At 45.7% G+C, this 22,782-nt stretch overlaps 1 protein-coding gene across 1 annotated transcript in view; it reads right to left on the bottom strand.

Annotated features, from left to right (window-relative positions):
• Positions 1-22,782, bottom strand: part of HDAC1 (histone deacetylase 1) — a gene marked incomplete in the record, with an annotated part of 2,014,892 nt that overhangs the window by 981,363 nt on the left and 1,010,747 nt on the right. Inside the window, 1 exon segment of the mRNA XM_044082464.1 lies at positions 21,476-21,616. Coding sequence (XP_043938399.1) covers positions 21,476-21,616 — 141 coding nt within the window.

Genomic DNA, 22,782 nt, shown 5'->3' with positions numbered 1-22,782 from the left:
TGGGCAATTAGGTAGCACCTGGTTCATCCACACTACCACTTGATACAAGGAATTCAGGAGATGGAGCCAGTGTGCTCAATCTCTTCAGTGCCCTAGCAGTTAAAGTAAAGAAATCTTGTTTAACCTTTGGGATGGTAGGTCAAGTAGCACCAGAATTCCTGCACATATATTTGGTTCAACTGTTTTACTCACTGGTTTTCAACTGCCAAGACTACTTGGAGAAGGAAATCCCTCTTGTACTCTTGTTCAGTAGTGTCCATAGAAAGGAGAGTTTCAAAAGGTACAAGAGACTTCAGAAACCCAGGTCCTGAAAAAGCCACAGTGAAACGGAGGATTTTTGAGTGTCCTCCATTGTTACCTGAATCAAGGAGTATTCCAGACAGGGATAGATATGAAAGTGGGTCTGCACAAGCCAATGACTGCATTCAAGCACTTTTCTTAAGAATGCAGCAGACCATAAGGCAATAACATTAACTGGCAACAGCAACCCTGTGCTTAGAATATGAAATCCATAATCTTTGACTATGGATACACCAACATAAGCAACTTAACACACCATCTACGTTAGGAAACAATAGCTTACTATAACATTTCATACTTCGGCATTTTTTAAGAGCACGTTTGGCTACTTACTGTTATAGTCCATCTCCAGGATAAGTCCTTCAGTGGGACTGGGAAAATTTTCAAGTAGAAGACTGTCCTTTCCTTCCTTTTGGTACTCTATGGGGTCTGGAGGAGCAGAAGTTGCACAAGAGGCTGAACCTATCACTAACCTGATTATCCCCAAAGGAATACCTGAGAAATACGGTTTCTTTATGAACTGTTGTGATGGTCCACAATTACTTGAGAAAAATGCTTAAGCCAGTACTCCACCTTTACTGGGCAAGTCTGGTTATGGTTGGCAGAGGGAGAGAACCTGGAAGCTTTCAGTTCTTTCTTGCAACCTTCAGCCCAGATGCCCCCAGGTTTTCCTTCTGTTCACCTTGCCATTGTTTCTTCTAGTGACCTTTCTTACCACACTGGTGTTAGTTACCCATTAAGAGCTGGTCTTTCAGTTTTACTCAGCCATCCACAGCTTCCGAACTTCAAGGGCACCCTCCACAAGCCCAAACTATCAGCTGCAGCCAAGGAAGTGCATCTTGGATACCATGCCAAGAAAGAGGGAGGCTAAATCTCTGAAATGATCAATGCTAGGAAAACAAAATTAGAAGTCCTGACCATAGCAACAAAACTAAGGGCGACTGAATGATCACTGCAGCAGTAGCCGATCCCCTCTCAAACATCTGTTATGGTAAGTTTAATTACACAACTGTACTATGTTCATTATAGTAATCGCTGCTGCAGTAACTTAGCTATATGGGTAGATTATCCCAGCTTACACTGTCTGGGAGGAGGAAGGAGGAAAAGGGTCCAGGAGCCCCCTGGAAAAAGGTCCTGTCAAAGCCAGTCTTGGACTTTTAGAATGAAAATTTGTACTGCCTTGTAAATCTATATACAGAGGACCAAATTACAAATTCAATATTTCTAGAACTCAACCCTTTCCTTGCACTGATGAAACCTAGGCCCTGCTAGAAAGAGTCTTGACCTTGGCCTGAAATTACCTTATGGTGGGTGGGTATAAAATGCAACAGCATGAGACAACCACTTCTGACAGATTTTCTTACCTTCAAAAGTTAACTTAGTGGTTCTGAAAGTTTCAGTTCTGCCAAGATACTATGGATGTCCAGATAACTCTGACATTCTGGAGAATCTTCTCCCACATTTTTAAGTTCTGAAATGAAGGCAAGGAAGCTCATAGCTTGACTCAAAGTAAACTCAGACAACCACGTTATGCATAAATTAACAGCACTCAAGGTTAAGTGTCTTATGGAAAATGAGGCAAGGATGACCCATCATAACAGCTTGCAACTCATAACACTTAAGGGGTCAATCTCTGGAGTCTGGCCTACCAAAGTAATTCCTGAACCAGACAAGTAACCAGAATTCGCTACTTGAGAGAATTCTGGTATTACATGCAGATTGAAAAGAGATACCACTGAAGTTCTCAAAAGACCAGCAAAGAGGATGAGAACGGATAAACTCAAGTCAAGGGGCTTTTCATAAGATGAACTGCTACATCAGAGTTCTGCTTTGTTAAATTCAAAAAGCAGCGTTTTGCAAACTACAGTTTTGCCTGGAAACAAAGGCTGTAAATTCTGGTACCTACAGTGGAGCAACAGGTATCGTTACCGCACAGCAAGACCCTTCTGTAGGGAGTCTGTGTCTCAGTCCAAGTGGGATTTTTAGTGCGCTCCAGTCTCCAACCACATTCCAAAGATGTAGTAGAAGGACCAAACACTAAACTAGCTACGTACAAAAATGGGAAGAGGAGGTTAAAGATGGATAGCTCTATTAGGTAGCCTAGAAAAAAAATATCTTTACAAAAATGAAACTGGGATAATTTCTTTAGAAGAGTGAACGCTACATTTTTGGAGGAGACTCAGGAAAGTCGAAGATTTTCAGACTGCCTTAAATGGAAGTATCTTGAATCAGAGATGAGAATTCCTTGGTGTCAGAAGACTGAGTGGGGCCAGCCACTTTGTAAATACCATTGGCACTAAACAAGGGCAAAGTAGTAAAGAATTGTGCAAGAACGTCCCATAACCTTAGATGTCCTCCTCTTCTATGTTGCAGTATTCATAACAGTGGGGAGTTGCTGCTTGCAGCGCCACCACCTGGCCAGTACACCAAAGTCTTAGTCCACAAGGGTACGTGTGACGTCTGTTCCCAGGGCCATAAACAAGATGCTGGGTACAAAAGGGACGTCTGCAAGTACCCTCATCAGAATTGTTTTGCAGCATGCAGTAGTGCCTATGAGGTTTGACCAGGAAGGTCCTAATCTGAGACCCTTAAGACTTGTATGTAGGCTAGTCCTAGGGCAGTAGGATGGCTGTGCAGATAGAGACCAGGGGGGATGATGGCAATATGCCCTCAGGAGATACCTGGGATAGTAGTTGGAAAGACGGGGGGTAGGACGGTGGGACTGAATACTGCAACACAGAAGAGGAGGACATCCAAGATTATGTAAGTTCTTACACAAGTATTCTATGTCCTTCTATTGTGATGGTGCAGTATTAACAGTAGGGAGAGTACCAGAGCTTTTAAGTATTAACCTGGGAGGAAAAAGGGTTCTTGTGGTCAAGGAGGCCATGTAGAATGGTCCTGGCAAATCCTGCTCTAGAACAGGACGCTATGTCCAGCTTGTAGTGTTTGAAGGCGTGTACTGATGTCCAAGTAGCTGCTTCTAAAATAGAAGAGGAGTCTATGCCTTTGAAGAAGGCAGTAGAGGAAGCAGCTGCTCTGGTAGAATGGGGTTTAATATTGCCTTGCAAGGATTTCCCATGGTGGGAGTAGTACAAGGAAACTGACTTGGGAGATCCATGAGGCAATGGTTTGCTTAGATAGAGCTTTCCCTAGGGCTCTGGGATGGAAGGAAATAACTGATCTGACTTCCTGATATCTCTGGTTTTGTCCAAGTAGTATCGAAGTTGTCTGTGTACATCCAGGGAATGTAGGGTCCTTTGAGGCATTTTGTAGATGAGGATAGAAAATAGGTAGGTTAATGGATTGATTCAATGGGAGTTCATTAACTACCTTGGGCATGAATGAAGGGTTAGTCTTGAAGACAACTCTATCCTTGTGGAACACAAGGTAGGGAGGATGCGGACATCAGGGCTTGGATCTCTTGATACCCTCCTGGCAGAGGTGAGGGCAACTACCAGGACTGTTTTTAATGTGCAAAGTTTTAGGGGAACAGAATGTACTGGCTCAAAGGGGGGCAAGGTTAGTATTTCTAATACAAAGTTTAGGTCCCACAGTGGAGAGAGAGATGGGTTTCTTTGGGGGGTTTGATGTGGAGGACTCCCTTTAGAAAGAGTATGACTGGATGCCAGGGGTGGTGAAATGGGCAGACAGGCAGAAATGGCAGAGAAATGGACTGAGGAATATGTTAGTCCTGTTTGGAGTAGTTCACACAAGTAGGACAGGACCATTGGAATGGAGATAGTGAGAGGGTCCTGGTTGTTCTTGTGACATCAGTTGGAGAATCTGAGCCACTTAGCTACACAAATTTCTCCTAGTACTAGGTTTTCAGGCCTCCTGCAGAACACTTAGTAGGTCCTCTGAATAAAGGTGTCTATAAGGGATCAGAATTCCATCACCCATAAGTTCAATTTTAGGTTGTTTACCTGTGGGTGTAAGTAGGGACCCCTTGTGTGAGTAGGTCTAGATGGCAGGGTAACCTCTGGTGATCACCCTTGGCTAGGGAAAATAGGAGGGGAAACCAATGCTGTCTTGGCCAAAAGGGGGACACCAGTAGGATTGTTGGTTTGTCCTTCTGAATTTTTTAGGACTGTCTGCATTACAGTGAATGGGGTAAGGCATACAGGTACATCCCCCCTCACCCCCATGAAAAGGAAGAGTCCACTTTCTCAGCTGTGGGTCCCTTATGCAGACGTTGGGCATCTGCCTGTTGACTGGGGAGGCAACTATGTCTGCTTATGAAATATCCTACCTGTGCATCAAGTCTAGGAAAACCTCTGAAGCATCCATTCGTGAGAGGGGGGCTGAAGTTCTACTGAGTGCATCTGCCATAACATTCTGTTCTGAGGGGATATACATGGCTAATACGTGGACCCTAAGGGAAGCGGCTAGGATCCAAATCTGGATGGCCAGGCTGCACAGTGGGTTGGACCTGGTTGTCGTCCCCCCCGCTTATGTACCACAGGACAGTCATTGTCTGATTACTTTTAGGGTTCCTGGCAGGAGAGCGGGCTTGAACATTAGAAGGGCTAACAGCAGGGCTCTCATTTACTTGATGCTGATGTGGTCTTTCACCCTTACAGTAGACCATTTTCCTTGCACCGAGAGGTGTTGATTTGTTTGTAACACTGACCCCCCCAGCCCAGATCTGAAGCATCTGTGGATAGCTGTTGTAGAGGTGCTGGGAACTGGAGGTGGGTCCCCGGGTTGGTCTGCATTGCACCAGTGGATCTCCCTTTTAGGCAAGGAAGTAGAAGTGGGGAGTCCAAGGGTTGTGAATGTTGGGTCCATAGGTTTTTTAATACCCACTGAATTTTGCACATGTGGAGTCTTGCCAAAGGCAGCATGGGTATAAGGGATGCCATGTGCCTAACAGTCTCAAGAATTCCCGAGCTGTCAGGGTGGAGTTAAGGATCTGGATGAGGTACAGAGTTCCTGAATCCTTTGGTCTACACCCCAGGACAATGTCCTGTGAGGGAATCAGATGACATTTTTCTAGGTTTATCGGGAACCCCAGAAGAGAGAGGGTGTTCGACACCTGTTGTAGATGGAGTAAGAGTTGGTGGTCTTGATGCAGGATGAGTAGGTTGTCTAGGTATGGGTATATTTGTATACCCTGGGTCCTGCAATGGGCAATGAAGGGGGCAAGACACTTTGGAAACGCTCTTGGGGCAGTGGACAGACCAAACAGCAATGCAGAGAACTGAAAATGACAGGAACCTACTGAAAAACGGAGGAATTTCCTGTAATCCAGATGAATGGGGATGTGGTGGTACGCATCCTTAAGATCTAGAACTGCCATGAATGCCTGTGAGGGGAATAAGCAGCAAGAGAAGAGGTAAAGTGATCATTTTGAAGCTGGGTACATGGAGGAAGAGATTGAGAAAGGATATATCCAGGATAGCTCTCCAAGGACCCTCCTTTCATTGGTACCAGGAACATTCTGGAACAAAAACCTGTGTTCCTTTGAAGGGTCAGGATCGGTTACTATGGTGCCTTGATTTAGAAGTTGATGAATGATGGGTGGAACAGGTGGGTTTGGTTTTTTGGTGGTTGAGGAATCCCTTGGAAAGGTGGGAGCATCCACCAAGTCATGCAATATCCTCTCTGGATGATGGAGAGGACCCATTGTTCTGTTATTCTCTACCAGGAGGGAAGGGAGAAGGTGAGTCGAAGGGATAAGGATGTTTCTGGAGGTAGAAGGGGTGGAGTCACAGTGGAGGAGGCCTGGGCTGGTCAGGCTGGCTCCGAAAGGATGTGGTAGAGGCTCTGGAGGGAAATCTGGGAGTAAAAGTCTTTCTTGGTTGTCTACGTCCCTTTGATTCTGGTGCTGAATGAAAGGACTGCCTTCTTACAAAGAAGGGTTTCTGAGGATAGTTCCTCCTCCTCCTTTAGTGAGTAATCACTAAATCAAAAACCCCTCCCCTTCAACTATTTAAATTTATTGGCCATCCTACTGTATTCCATAGTACCAGAATACAAAAGTGACCACCCCTTTCAACCCATCTTGCCGTTTTAAAAATTGTAACTCTCCACTAAACCTTAACTTTTTAAACAGGTAAAACTTAAGTTACCTACTCTCACGTCTACCTTCTCTAGTGCACACCGCAGTGTGCATTTTTTTTCATCTTACTTTTAAGCATCCCTTTGACTAGCACTTTCTCTAATACCTGCTGGAAAGCACTAGGAAGCCTTAAACTGATACAAGCACTCAACTCTCCTTGTTAATAAGGAGAAATTAATAGTAGGCACTAAACAGCCTATAATTGCAAAGTACCTCGCTAAGGTAAGGGAAAACTGCTGCTGTACTTTACAAAAAAAAAAAGCCCCAAACCAGGCATGTCCAAGGGTCAGCTTCCGGTGATTTCTCCTGTCCACCTGGTGAATCTGGGCATACTGGGGCAATGCAGCAATTGCCTCGTACACAGACAAACCTCTCCTCCTACCACCCAACACTACAACCTGTGAGAGATGCACTTACATAGCCAAAATGGAAGCAAAGCTCTCTCCACCCAAGATTGTGCTAGACAGTCAAGAGGAGAAGGTTAACACCCACACTACACCTCAAGCAACACATAGCCCTTCTAAACCCACACCACCAACACCCACATATAGCAACACTAAAACCACATATGCAGAGGTCCTCAACTGTAACCTGCCCAAGCAACAAGGACCTCTGAAGCTGAAACGCAAACACCAATCACAACCAAAGTGTCACAGTTCAAAACACCTGTGTGCCACCCAGCAACAGCCCCTAAGGCAAGACAATGTACCTAACACTTTAGTCATAGGTGACTCTATAGTCCGGCACACTGATGTCCCTCTCACCAGGTTGAACAAGGAGAAAATTACAGTCGCCTGCCTGTCGGGTGCCAGGATCTGCCACATAAGGCATGCACTCAAGTCACTCCACAAGTACAAATATGACTCTGTCATTGTCCATGTTGGAGTGAATGACTTGAGACGTACCTCCCTGGACTACATGAAAAGAGACGTGGAAGAGCTCTCGGATCATGTGGCCCAGGCAGTTATGACCCTAGCCCAGAGTAGCATCCTGCCTTCGCCCAGAATGATATCACAATAGAAGGACAAAATGATTGACTTCAACAATTAGCTAAGCTTCTGGTGTCATTCAAAGGGGATCCAGTATCTGTCTGCCTGGGACGACATGATTGACAGACCACGATGCTTTGCCAGAGATGGTCTGCACCTGTCGCCTCTGGGATTCAGGTTACTGGCTAAGGCTCTTGCCATCCCTCTAGTGCCTTTTTTAGGCAAAGTTCAAAGAACAAAACCACCACCATAACAGGTACAAGCATGCAAAATCTGAAGGTAATGCTACTCAATGCTAGAAGTCTAAACCTCAAAATGCACTCTCTCGAGGCACTCCTAAAAATGGAGAACATCGATATCTGTGCAGTAACTGAGACCTGGTTCAAGGCTCCAGAGAGCACCCCTGCAATACCAGGCTACAACTCTTACCACACTTTTCGGCCACCAAAGCAGGACCGAAACACTAAAGGTGGAGGAGTGTCAATATTCACCAAGGATATTCACACCACCAGGCTAGTTGCCCAACACAATGCGCCTGAAATTCTCCAGGTGCAACTAACACTAGGTAAGACTGCAATCCAAATTGTAGCTTGCTACAGATCCCCCACCATACCCCAAGATTCTCACTACACCTTTCTAAACATACTGGAAAATATTAAGATAGAACCAAACACCCTAATACTGGGTGATTTTAACTACCCTGCCATTAACTGGGAAAGCTACTCATGTACCAACACCTTTGCCCAACGGTTCTTGGAATTCATAAATTCCAACGCCCTGGATCAACTAATCCATAGTCCCACCAAGGGCTCCAATATCCTAGACCTGGTCATTACCAACATGGAAAATCGATGCTCCACACCTATGGTCACCCCCTCGTTAGTCACGTCTGACCATAAGCTAATCACCCTTAACATCCACATCCCACCCCCACCCCCCAGTAAGGAAACCTCCATAAAAAACTTCTCCAAAGCCAACTTCATGTTACTCAAGTCAGAACTGAAACTTCATGACACCCATGCAGACGGGAGCTGAAAGTTTAACTGCTGAATCCTACACTAAGGCACTGTACGAGCACATCCACTCATGCATAAATCGTGCCATCCCAAATAGAACCAAGATGCTTTCATCCAAAAAAAAGAAGCTAATCTGGTGGTCCCCTGCCATAAACAAACTTTACAACAAAAGGAAGAAACTGTTGCAGAAAAGAGGAAAATCCCAGGATGCAGCCTCAGTAAGAAACTGAGATCCCTCAAAATCCTCCAAAGCTAGTTACGAAAATAAAATTGCCAAAGATTCCAAAGACAACAAGGCATTCTATAACTATGTCAAGAATCTAAATGGCAATGCTCAGATCTGCTCCGAGTTAAAACAGAATGGCATTAAATATACTGATCCCAAAGGATATTGCCAATATCCTGGCAGATCGATTCAGTGCCAACTTCACCCCCCTCTCACCCCCTAAATGGCCCATCTCAATACTGGAAGATTGCCAAATTCCGGTAATAACGGCCACATAGGTAAAAAAAACGCACTCTCCAAAGCTAAGAATACAGCATCCATGGGACCAGATGACATCCCGGGCTGTGTACTACATGAACTACAATATAAACTGGCACCTCACCTAAGTGTCATGTTTAATCATAGCCTCACCTCAGGTTTCGTGCCCACTGAGTGGCGCACAGCTACAGTTATCCCACTCCACAAGGGGGGATCCACCTTGGATCCCGGAAACTACTGTCACATCAGTCTGACAAGCCTCATCTGCAAGGCCATGGAGCGTATCATCATGGAACTTATAAACAAAGACATTGGCAACCTTCAAACACTGGACCCCACCCAGTTTGAGTTCGTGAAGGGCCGATCTTGTCTCCTGAACTTGATTGACTTCTTCGAATCAGTCTCCAGAGCCATGGTCAAGGGTAAGGTGGTCCACACAGCCTATCTAGACCTTGCCAAGGCCTTTGACACCATCCCCCACTCTGGAATCATAGATAAACTTACTAAGCTGGGCATTAGTCCCTACGTCACCCAATGGGTTGCTAACTGGCTTACTGATAGAACCCACACTGTAAAAGTAGCCGACTCCAAATCCAGCTCCAGACAAGTGGAGTACCTCAAGGTTCAATCCTGGGACCGCTCTTGTTTGGCATCTACTTCTCTGAAGTACAGGCCAACACTAAGGGACTCTGGACAACAAAGTTTGCAGATGACTGCAAACTGGGAGCCATTATTGAATCCCCAAATGATGTGGATACTCTACAAAAGGGCCTTACAGAAACAGATGCTTGGTGCCAGAGCCATGGGCTCAAGCTCAATGCCAAGAAATGTATAGTTCTCCCCTTTGGGAAAAAACATGCATCTGTGAATTACCATATAGGTGGCAGTACACTAAACACCGAAAGTTTAAGAGACTTAGGGACACAGGTGGACAGTGGTCTCACCTTCGATAACCACATCGCCACAACAGTCAGGAAATCCTTCTATGCGGCACACATCACCAAGGGCTTTTCATCCAGAAAAAAGGAGGTCATTGTCCCACTGTACTCATCCCTCATTAGACCCATTATAGAATACAATGCCCCATTTGGTATGTACCTCTCAAGACATCTGCAACAACTGGAAAGGCCACAGAAATACCTCACTAAAAGAATCACAGGCCTAAAGCAGATGCCCTATGCTGACCGCCTTAAAAAACTCCAGCTATACTCTGTCGCATATCGTCTACTCAGAAGCGGTCTTTGCTTAACATACAAGACCATGTCAAACCCAGAGCTGTTGGACATGCTACACTTAAAAGAAATCCCAATCCCTCACAGCCACACGCTCCAGGGATCTAAACCTTGTCATCACAAACAAAACATGCTGGAGGGATAGGTTCCTGACCCAGAGACTCCCCAGACTCTGGAATAGATTGCCCATATGTCAAGCAGAGTGCCTCTTTGGTCCTCTTCAAAAGGAACCTTGACGATTGGATGGGAGAAAGGAAATTCACCCCGGGGATCACGTCAGTCGCCCTGCTAAACAGGGGACCAGGGAAGTAAATAGTGTGGGAAGAAATAGCCAGGGAATTGTTATGGCTAGGCTTATATAGGCCCTAGGGCTGATAGCCTAGTACCAACCTATGAACCTATGATATCTAGGAATGGGGGACACCAAAAGGTTTTTGAGGTTCTTTAACTCTTTACCCTTCTCTTGGAAGGATTTGAGAAGCTCAGCAGAAGCTTGCCCAAAAAGGGCCTTATTGTCCAAGGGTGCATCCAGAAGTTTAGTTTGAACATCCATGGGAATGGGTTGCATTGCAGTTGTACCCAGGAGTAACATCGCAGCACTGATACAGAACAGCTTTGCTTGCAGCTTCCACAGCATCATAGCTGCACTTAGAGTGCCTGGTCACTTGGGATGCTGTGGACAGAGAGGAATCCTGAAACTCATACAGAAGGCTGGAAGCTTTTGAAATGGTGTCAAGTACATACCTTGCCATATGGGTTTTGCAGTTCAAGGCCCTAATGGCCAGAGTGGAATATGTATAAACCTTTTTACCAGTCCTGTCCATAAATTCACTGGTTTTACAAGTTGGATAAAGAGCAGTAGAAGGTAACTGTCTGGAAGTTCTATCTGTAGAAACAGCATTAACAGCTGGGTCTGCAGGAGGGTTCTTGTAGAGAAACAGTCTTGGGGGACCCTGTAAAAATGATCAGGTCATTTAGCTGCTGGGGTTGGGTGTCGGGACTGTGAACTAGCTAGGAAGGCATCCTGAAAAGCAGGCAGTAAGGGAGGCTACAGCTGAGGGAGATGGCTGTTCCGTTTGCAAAAGGTCAAAGCACCTTTTCTTAGATTCTGAAAGAGGTCTGACACTTAAAATGTTCCCTCATGAAGGAGATAGTACAAGCTGAATTATTCTCCTGGGGATTCAGGAGAAATGGAGTCTTCCTCTTCTGGAGTAATGAATTCCTTGGGGGATTCAATGTGTGTTTCATAGGAGGACGACTCCTCAGAAGACGAGTAATCTTCCTCAGACACATGAACTGGTTGAGGAGTGAGTAGGAGGAAGTTGCTGTGATTGTAATGCCTGAAAAGCCTTAAACAGACTTTGGGAGGATTCCCAGCCAGGCATCTGTGGGGGTTCAGAATGCTTGGATTTCCGTTTCCTTTTCAAAGGGGTTGTAGGAGCAGTCAGAAGAGAAGTGGACTTTGGCCTAGCATGAATAGGAGGAGCAGGGGCTTCAGAGAACGCGAGCCGTGGTTTCCCTCTGCCAGACTGATGGCGGAATTACCTCAGCGGACGTACCTCCAGTATCCCACACCCTGGCTATCATTAAGGTTCCCAGGCCTGCTTTGGTAAGTCATCTGAACAGACTCCAGGTCTTCAATCGCCTCGAGTTCGGATGCCCGAGGGTGCAGCCTGGGATTCGGGCCTAATTTTTTTCGCCTTCTTCCGAAGCGGCTCATCGAAAGGAACTACTCCTCCCTCCATGCCTAACTCCAAGTGTCTGGGTCTTTGGATCTCAAGATAAAGATGTAAAGCCACTAATCGGCTATGTAGGGTCTTGGGGATAAACAACAGACTGAACAGGATGTATGGTTGTGAGCCTCGCCTAGACAAAACACACAGTGTGTGTCCTCGTGAGGAATTTGTCTCCCACAAGCACACTTCCCTTTCCTGACATGCAAGTCTAAACAGTAAGAAAAATAAGAAAACCCCACCAGGCCCTTATCTGTAATGGTCAAAAAACGGTAGTTTGGTCCAACTATCTGGAATGTGGTCATTTGAAGAAATGCAATGCAGAAGCGAGACTAGCAAATGGGCATCCGTTGATCACTGTGGCAGAAAAATTCTGATGAGGGTACCTGTAGAAGTCACTTTTATAGCCAGCGTCGGTTTATGGCCCTGGTAACAGACGTCACACGTACCCTCCTGGACTAAGACTTTGGTATACTGGCCGGATGGTGGCGCTGCAAGCAGCAACTCCCTGTTATGAATACTTCATCAGAATTGGACATCTGATACTACAAGCTCAATGGGAACATGCAAGTAGTTTGCGACTTTTATGGACAGATATGTAAACAAGCGTCCTTTATGTCCAGTGTAACCAAAAGAGCATTTGTACAGAGGCTGATGGGTGAGCATTTGTTAGACAACCCTCAGAAAAAGTATTATAAACATGGAGAGGTCTAAAATAGGCTTTTAATCTGCATCTTTCCCGAGGACTAGAAAAAGTACTGAATAAAAAATAACTTCCCACTTATGTGATCCCTCCAACTCATGAAAGATTACTTAAATAGCTGTAATAAGGTGTTCCTGGTCTTTTGGAATCAGAGGAAAGCTTAAGTGTTGCTGTAGATTTTGACTGAAAGAGAATCCTCTTCCAATGATGTTCAAAATTTAGGTGAATTTATCCTATAATAGAAGGCATTTGCCAGCAATTCTGGGAGAAAGGGAAGTTAAGAAAGATCAGAATACTCAAAACTGATCTCTCAATGCTGGCAACAGACTGCTAAGCCTTAAGAGTTCCTTCAACTTTTTTCTTAAAATGACCTTTACGTGATTTTTGTTTCGTTTTAGTCTTTCTGAAGCAAGACATTTAAGGGCAATTCTAACTATCTCCCAAGAGCTGGGGAAATAAGAAGTTATGTACCTACCATAACGTTCCATGTTAGTTGTCTTCTCTCACCTTCTTTCTTGCTTGATGGGTTCGGAGCCGATCCTCGGCTCCGACACGGCACTTGCTTTAGCTCGAGAACTCCTTTTACCAGCTCGAGGCAGCCCCATATCCCATGATGCAAGGCAGTAAGTACCCAGATCTCGTTTGTTGACAAAGGGCAATAACACCAAGCAAAAAATACTTCCCAAAGGAAGAAGAAACTTACAGATGGAAAAAGGACCAGGTCTGAATGGTCTTTAGCATAATAGTTTCTTATACAAGGTCTGTCCAGGCCAGGGGAAGGAGGGAGGGTCGCAAGAAAGAAGGCGAGAGAAGACAACTAACATGGAAGCGTTATGGTAGGTACATAACTTCTTAATGTTAAGTTGTCAATCTCGCCTTCATTCTTGCTTGATGGGACCGCGTCCCTAGCACCTCTATCCTGGGTGGCTCAATGGAACAAACTCTTGAGGACTGTAGAGCCAAAACTGGCTCTGTCCCTGGAGGCCAAGTCCAATTTGTAATGGGAAACAAAAGTGTGAGGAGTGGCCCAAGTGGCGCTGCACAAATAGTGTCCAAAGGAAGTCTAGCCTGAAAAGCTGTAGAAGTAGCTAAACTCCTGGTTGAATGTGCTTTAGGTTTTGAGCACAGCTGTTTTTCCCTGAGCGTATAGATTTCAGTGATGACCGAAGAAAGCCATCTGGACAAAGTCACTTTAGAAACAGGAAGGCCTTTTTTATTATCCGCATAGGAAACAAAAAGTTGATCAGATTTTCTAAATTTTTTTGTTCTGTCCAAATAATATCTGAGTTGACGGTGGACGTCAAGATAATGTAGCTTTTGTTCAGCCCTATCTGAATAGTTAGGAAAAAATACCGGGAGAACAATGGATTGATTCAGATTGTTCTTTGAAGCAACCTTGGGTAAAAAGGATGGATTAGTTCTCAAAGATACTCTGTCTTTGTGAAAAATCAAATAAGGGGGTCGAACCGAAAGAGCATGAAGTTCAGACACCCTCCTGGCAGATGTAATAGCCACTAGAAATAAAGTTTTCCAAGAAAGATATTTCAGGGAACAAGAAACAGCTGGCTCAAGGGGAAGAATCAAGGATGTCAGCACTAAATTTAGATCCCACTGAGGAGGAGGATTCCTGATTGGAGGCTTCAGTAGGAAAATTCCTTTCAAGAAGGCCCTGCAGAGCCTATGGGACATAATATTATGATCTGCTATCCCGACATGAAAATTAGAAATAGCAGCCAATTGAACTCTGACTGTGGAAGAAGAGGAGCCTGCATGAAAAATCTCTGCTAAGAAGTCCAGAACTGCCTGAACAGGGGCAGTAAAGGGATCAATATTTTGGGCCTTAGCCCAATAAGAGAAACGCTTCCATTTGCTTGTGTAAATCCTCCTGGTAGAGGATTTTAGTGAAGTTACTATGATGTCTCTAACTGGGTTAGAGATCAAAGGAAGCCTGGCTAAGGAAGGAAGTGGAGCAACCAAGCTGTGAGGTTGAGAGAAGGGATTGACCGGTGCAGCTGACCGGATTGGTGAATCAGTAGATCTGGCACTGGGTCCAGATGCCACGGCTGCACCAAAAGGTGATGATGGAGGAACGGAAACCAAACTTGTCGAGGCCAGTAAGGGGCAATGAGAATCAATTTGGCTCTCAAAGCGGTAGCTTTCTGGATCACCTGAGGGATCAGAGGAAATGGAGGGAAGGCATAAAGAAGTCCCTGGGGCCAATCCTGGGTCAGAGCGTCTCTGGGGGGATGGCCTGATAGAGGGAAGAGGCTGAAGAAGTCTGGACATTTGCTGTTTTGGGGAGTAGCAAAAGATCGCAACATGGACGACCCCATTCCAGAAAAATCTCTTCCGCTATAGATTGTTTGAGAGACCACTCGTGAGGCATGAGAATAGCTCTGCTCAATCTGTCCGCTATAATGTTGGTTTTCCCAGGGATATGCGTTGCTACCAGAAACCGATGAGAGGAGATCGCCCATTGCCAAAGTCTGAGCGCTTCTCGACACAAGGGTAGGACTTGGTTCCGCCCTGTTTGTTGATATACCAAACTACAGACATGTTGTCTGTGTGGACTGCAATTGTCCCTACGGGAAGAAAGTCGTTGAGGGCTTGCAACGTTAAAAGCACTGCTCTCATCTCCAGGACATTTATGTGCAGATGGTACTCTAACGGTTGCCACGTCCCATGAACCATCCTGCCCTGATAATGACCCCCCCACCCGATCAGGGAGGCATCCGTGGTGACAGTGGCTATCGGGGACGGAGGTACAAAGCACCTGCCTTGGTGAACCTGAGACGATGTGATCCACCAAGCAAGATGTTCTTTGCATGTTTGTGTAACCAGAATCTGGTGACGCATTGGGAGTTGCTGGTATGACCACTGTGTGAACAGCATCCACTGAAGGAGGCATGTAGAACCGAGCCAGGGGAAGAAGAGTAATGGCCGCAGCCATGAGACCTAATACCTTTAGAACCATTCTGGCCTGTACTTTCTTGCTGGCCAGAATGATCCTGACACGAGTCTGAATGTCTGAAACTCTTTGTTCTGTAAGGGTAGCTGACATCCGAACAGTATCTAAGTTTGCGCCTATGAAGGTAATAGACTGGCAGGGCGATAAGGATGACTTTTCGAAGTTGATTGAGATGCCTAAATGAGAACACAGGTCTATTGTGTAATCCCTGGCTTGTATAAGCTGATGCCTGGTGGTGGCTGACAGGAGCCAGTCGTCGAGATTCGGAAACACCTGGAATCCCTGACGTATCAGGTGAGCCGTGACCACTGCCATACATTTGGTGAACACTCTGGGGGCTGTAGTGAGACCAAAGGGCAGGGCTCTGAACTGGAAGTGACTGGACCCCAGCCGAAAGTGGAGAAATCTCCTGGAGCGTCTGTGAATTTTGATGTGATAGTACGCGTCCTGAAGATCTATTGAGCACATCCAGTTGTCCTTCTGTAAGAAGGGCAGAATTGACTGAAGAGTGACCATTCGGAATCTTGTCTTCCTGACAGACTTGTTGAGTCTGCTGAGATCCAATATTGGTCTCCAGTCTCCCATCTTTTTGGGGACCAAAAAGAACCTTGAGTAGATTCTGGGCTCTGAATGGTCTATTGTAACTGGCTGAATGGCTCTTTTTTGCAGTAGTTTTGCGATTTCTAACTCTGCAATGTCCCTTAGACCGGGTGGTACATCTGGAAGGGAACTTGAGGGGAAGGGACTTTCCTCGAAAGGAATTATGTAACCCTTGGATATGATCGACTGTACCCATCGGTCTTGAGTGAGGGAATGCCAGGCTTCTGGGTACAGTGATAATCTTCCCCCGACTGCCTCCAAGGAGGGACAGCCGGGCAACACCTCAGGGATGCTGAAAGGGCTTATCAGAGAGAGGCTCCCTGTTTCCTGGTTCTTCTGGTTCTTCGGACCCCCTCTGCCTCTAGAGCGGCGTCTGTTGTTGTTACCCCCTCTGCCTCTAGGGGTAAACTGACCACGTGAATCTGGCGTAACTCCTTGGGATTTACGGAACCACATCTTCCCACCCTTCTGTCCTTTGGGATAAGGCCTAGAAGGGGTGGAAAAACGGACTCCAACAGCAGAAAGAGTCTTGCCGTCCTGCTCACACCTGGTCAAGGTTTCCTTCACCCGAGGGCCAAACAAAGCTGACCCATCAAAGGGAGAATTTGTGAAGGACGCCTTAAAGGGATCCGTAAAATCACATAGCCGCATCCAGGCTTGGCGTCTAAGAGCCACACCTGTGCCTGCGGCTCTACTCGCTCCATCCGCAGCATAAGATATTAGCCGTATGGAGGAGTTAGCAATGGAATTGAGGGTTCCTAGCTGCGAAGCAATCTTTTCTTGAGCCCCTGCAGCTGTAGGATCCTGAACTACTTCTCCCAGCTCCTTGAGGATATCTCTTTGGAGTCTGGTGAAGTGACATAGGTAATTCAGCGAGCATAGCAAAGGTCGCTGAGGAAAACATCCGCCACCGCACCTATCCATGGTCCTAGAGTCCTTATTAGGAGGGTGGACAGGCACGGAAGGATCTGCAAGTTCCATTTTGGTGGCCGGAGCCACCACCATGGCATCAGCGGGACACCCTTGGTAAGGAATTGTTTGTCACTAGGGGCAGTGATAAATTTAGAAGGCCTCCTAGGGACTGGCTCTACAGAGTCAGGAGCTGCCCACGCCTTCGTGCAATAACCTGCATAAGGGGTCGAAGGCGGAGACACCCAGGAGGTGGAGGGCCGAGATCCAAACGCCTCTAGGTATACTGACTCATCCTCAGAGGGATTGGTGGTGGGCCAGTTTCCCCTCTGTTTCAGAAGTTCTAGGATGTCTGAGAAGGAGACATCCTCAGAGGGGATCTAGGGGATCCCTCTGACTCATCAAAGTCAGTATCCAGTGACAGACTCGGGAGTCTACATGCTTCCTCTTACAAGTCCTCTTCCTAGGAGGATCTCCCGAAACATCAGGAGAATCCTCGGAAGAGGGGAAATTCCCAATGGGGAAACCTGAGGCGGAGGATCTCTGGGTCCTGTAGCAAGAGAAGTGGCAGAGATGTCAACAGGTACTATAGAGGGAGGAGCTACGGGAACAGACTGCTGATACCAGTGGCCAGTACACTCTTCATCACCTCGAATGCTCCCCTCCCAGGCAGGTCCGAGAGAACCCGCTCCGAAGAGCTAGGAACTCCAGGGGCCACCGAAAGGGAAGTCTCCGAGGCAGATGTCGGAGCCGAGCTCACCAAGGCCGAGGCTCCAAGGGGAAGAGCGGGCTCGGACAAGGGTCCGATGCCACTCACCCCCTCGGAGGAGACCATGGAAGCCTGACCACCGAATCCCTCTAAGGAAGAGGAGATAAGAGTAGAGGCTGAAGGAACAGAAGGGGGTATCCGTCCTCCAGCCGTAGCAGTAACCATGCCCGAAGACTCCAACTCCAAGCTCTGGGGTAGAGTTGAAGGAGGAACTGTAACGGGATGTGGACCAACAGTCGCCTGCTGAGACGGGCTGTGTAACATTTGGGCCAGTACCTGTGACTTGAGTAATCTACTGACCACTCTCTCTAGGTCATGATCTGACAACCTGGATGACCTTGAAGATCGGCTCCGATGGGTCCGTTCCGATAGAAGAGGCGGAGCCGGGGCCGGAAGTATCGGCTCCCAGGAAGGGGGCCTCGGCCTCTTCCTGGGATGGGCCACCGGAGCCGATACTACAGATCCTGTCGGAGCCGACTTCTGGGAGCCGACAGAACGTCTCGATGTATCGGCTCCAGCCGGAGCCGATACAGCCACCAAAGTAACGGTGTCGGAGCCGATCGGAGCCGACACCGATGCCTGTGCCACATGGGTGTCGGAACCGATCGGCGCCGACATCAAGTGGACAATACAGATTCGGCACCGATAGCCATCGGTGCCGAAGCTTTGTCAATCAGAATCGGCTCCAGCCGAGCCGATCTCGACTCAGTACGAGTCGGAGCCGAGGCCGCAGGCTTAGATACAGAAGCCTGGACCTTGGCAGGTTTTGTTGATTTTGGTGGAGCTGACTTAGCCGGAGAGCCCTCCGGCTTAAGAAGGCCCCTAAGAATCAACTTGTTACGTCTCTCCTGCAGGACTCTCTGGCTGAAGGAGTGACAAATAGCACAGGAGTCCTGCAGGTGAAGAGGGCCCAGACAATACAGGCAAGAAGTGTGACCGTCTGTCAGACATCTTCTGACAGCACGAGTCACACTTCTTAAAACCTGAAACCCTCTCCTTTGACATGGTGCCGAACACACAATACACACACCAGTCAAATTAAATTAAACAAAATACCAAGAGGTATTCTATAAAACACCAACACACACACCCTAACAGGGGGGGGATGGGATAGGGAGTTGACTAACAAAAAATTAAAAGAGACAGGGAATTTCTGTCAGAAAGGGATAGAAATTAAATTTAAACTATCAAAAAATTAGTTTTAGACTAAAAAAGGGGCTTGAAAAATCACAAAAGTGAACAACTTACCAGGAGCTGGTAAAAAGAAGACCTCCTAAGCGAAGCGGCAAACGAGATCTGGGTACTTACTGCCTTGCATCATGGGATATGGGGCTGCCTCGAGCTGGTAAAAGGAGTTCTCGAGCTAAAGCAAGTGCCGAGTCGGAGCCGAGGATTGGCTCCGAACCTATCAAGCAAGAATGAAGGCGAGATTGACAACTTAACATAAGTTTTTACCCCTCTTCTCTGTCTTTAAGGCTAGATTTCTTGTTTGGTGGTCCCCTCAGCTAGAGTGGCATTCAACTCTTACCAGTTACATGTCAAGACTGGAGCCTTAGCCAAGCATGACTACAGAAGACTGCCAGTGGCAACAGCTCTACAAAACCTACATCTATGGCATCACTCACATTTTATGGAACGTTTAGCAACACGGGAGGCAGAACACAGCATTTCCAACATTAGATCTCATGTCTTGGAGAATCTCAGCCATTTTCCAATTCATTATCCCACAGTTAAAAAAAAATAAATAAATAAAATTGCAAACATGCAACTGACAATTAGTAGTCCTGAAAGACAGGGGTAGCAGAAGTATAAACCTGTTCTAAAACCATATTTGGCAAAGGCTCTACTCTCTAATTAGAGCTTGGAGCAGGAACTACTTTAGATCCCTTCGCTACATCAAGAAGCAACTGGACAAGTCCTGAACACTTAATTCTATCAGGCCTTTTAGGAACAGGAGGTTGAGAATCAGGAGAAAGCTAAACAAAGGCATCCTCTAAGGTTCCAAACACATTGTAATGAGAACAGATGTGGGAATATGTGGAGATAAATCATTTTTGGTGTCAAACTTTCCTATCTGAAAAATTAATCTTTGAAATGGTGTCACCCAAAAAAAAATTCTACATCTGGATAGAACAGCAACTTCCACAACTGATTTTAATGGACAGGGAATTTGACAGAGTCAAAGCCTTCTGCAAATATCCTCTTCCTCAGAAAATTCCTTTATAAATATGTCTGTCACAGCTGTAAGGTCTGTATTGCTTTTAAACTCTGAACCAAAGCAAACCACTCATCCTAAGAAGTGTGTGTTATGTTTTTTTTTTCAAAAGAACTCTTCGTAGTTGTGCAGAGAGAATTTTCTGGAGTACTGGGTTTATAACCCCTGTTTGATTTTGGAATTTCTCTTGGCTCAAGGGACTTAGCTGATGGAGTGAAGGGCAGGCTGTGGCCATAGATGTTCCCCTGATCATAACTACCTTCTAAAGTGTCACTGCTAGATGACAAAGCAGATGGATGGTCTGGGGGCTTCAAATGCACCTCAGTATCCACAGTAACCTTCAAGCAGAGGTTTGATCAGAGTTGTCCACTTTTGGCACCATCTACTTTGCTGGTTTTAGACAACTAAAGCTAAAAAAGCAAACAACTTACACCAAGAGATGCAACATAGTTTGCCAAATGAATGAGGGTCCTTGGGCAGGAGCTTATGTTTTAGGAGCAAACCCCTGGACGACCATTTAAGAGTTGTGTTGTACCCTAAACAAAACAGGCAACTACAAGTAGAAACTACAGAATCACATTTTGCCCCTTTTTGAGACAGAATACCACAAAATCTAAACACTCCCAACTGGATACTTCATCGGCTTTTGAGTCTAACCAACAAAAACGGACTCTGAAGGAGGCTTTCATATGAATACAGCACAAATGTTCTAAACATGGCACAAAAACACTCCTCATACCAGAATGTTGGTGTGCACACAGGATACACTTGCACCTCACCAAGGAAGATATTGAGCTTTGGCAGGCTGGCCAAATGGATAGGGCCATTGTGGGGAAGTCAGATGCAAAAACAAATCTTGCATCAATGATCTAAACAGCTCCTGACTGAAGCTTTTAAACCAAAAATCTGAGGTAACCTATTACATTCTGCCAGATGAACACAAAAAAACAAATTAGCATGTCCTTAAATTACAATGGAGAAAGAAAATGTTAATGTTTTTAATGCATCTAAACTTGTTAATGAACGATCTTGGTCCCCCAGATGGAAGTAACAACCAAATGAGAAAAAAAGGCAACTTAATGCCAAGATCTCAATTTTCTATGGAAACATGACAAGGAATTAATATGGATCAACACTTAGTGTGATCACTAATCTAAGAATTCCCTTTAGTAGGCAAGCATGGTTTAAGGTCTAGGGACGCTACTTTCTTACAATTTTAATGTACGATGTACAGGAAAAGAACTGCTAAACATGAGAAAATTAAGTTGGAAAATTTTTGAGATGCAGCACAAGCCACATGCCTTAGGATTCTGACATCACAGTGTGTTGTACACATTATGCATGTGACATTTCTTTGCTATGAAGTATGCAAACTTAAATGGTCCATCTGGTTGATATCAGGAAGATGTCAAAATGTAACCTTTTCACATTCACACAGCTTATTCTAAAGATTTTAACTAAAACCAGACAGAAAGGCTGCATGTTCATCTTACCATTTGGTATTTCTGTATCCAGTGCCACAGCTGTTTCATAGGTCCAACACCGGGCCACATTTCGGATAGTGTAACCACCTCCTCCCAACATGAGCAAGGGGAGATTGAAGCTCTTTATAAATTCAACGCACTTAGCATGACCTGCAAATTTAAAATAAAATACACAATGAACAGACAGGACACAAAGTACTCAGCTGAAGTTTGATACTCTTGCCTGAAAACAGACCATCCCCCTCCTACATGCAAGAGTTTACCATCAAGTCCGTTACAATAATCGTATACAACTTGATGCTACTGAGCTCTAAACAAGTACATTTACATGCAAAACACAAGCCTAACAGATTAGGAAGTCAAGACCTCCCAGCTGAATCTACTACATTACCTAGGCCCAAATAAATTCCAATATACACTGACTTGTGAGTGAAGTAGCCAGCTAACTGCTTCTAAAAGCTGCGGTACAGCTAGTGATTAATCAAAGCATTACAAGTCCAAATACAAGTCATTGCTGCAGTATCACTCATACTAGCTAAGAATTCATACGCAGGTGGATGCTCACTTATCTGGTCTGCCTTACACAACTGACAACTCAGTATGGGTTGGACACATCCACACACCTCAGAGATCAGTAGGAAGCCAAGCAGAAAAGGGAGAACTTGTCAACTTCAGATTTCCATTTTGTTTACAAGGGAGAGACTGCTGCTAAACATGTGTCCGCTAGTGTACACCAAGCATAAAGACCTCCCCCGAAGTCACTAATAGCAGAAGGTGCTCACTCCAAATTATCAATTGCTGTGCCACAGAATGCTAACAGAAAAGGGAAGTATTCAGAAATCTAGCAGATGTTGGCAAGGAATGGGGGGGTTGTAAGCAGGAACAGCAATTCATTTACATGAGCACTTTTAGGGTGAGGTTATAACACAGCAGCACCACACTCTTCATAAGGATCACTGCTGCAGTATCACAAAACAGCAGTCAACCCTGACCACAGGCCTAAGAATAGGGGGGGGAGCATGCCTCGGACAAAAATGGTTTACTCATGGAAAAGGAGTTCAGGTTTCAGTGCTTGAAAAAAGTAAGGAGGGAGGTTCAAACAGCAGATTTAATTTTTTTTATTTTATTTAACATTTGTTGACCGGGAATGTCCAACTAGGTTCCACAGAGCCTGTTTTCAGCGGAGGCCCGGGGAGAAATGCTCCAGATGCAGGTCTTTGGAATGTGGGAGGAAACCGGAGTACCCGAAGAAAACCAACGCGAACACCGGGAGAACATGCAAACTCCACACAGAAGGCACCCCAGCCAAGAATCGA

The sequence above is a fragment of the Protopterus annectens genome, chromosome 1.part1 (assembly GCF_019279795.1).
Source record: "Protopterus annectens isolate FY-2018-M chromosome 1.part1, PAN1.0, whole genome shotgun sequence".
NCBI classification, from domain to species: domain Eukaryota; kingdom Metazoa; phylum Chordata; order Ceratodontiformes; family Protopteridae; genus Protopterus; species Protopterus annectens.
Note: the sequence above shows the minus strand (reverse complement) of the source record. Positions and strands in the feature narration are given on the sequence as shown.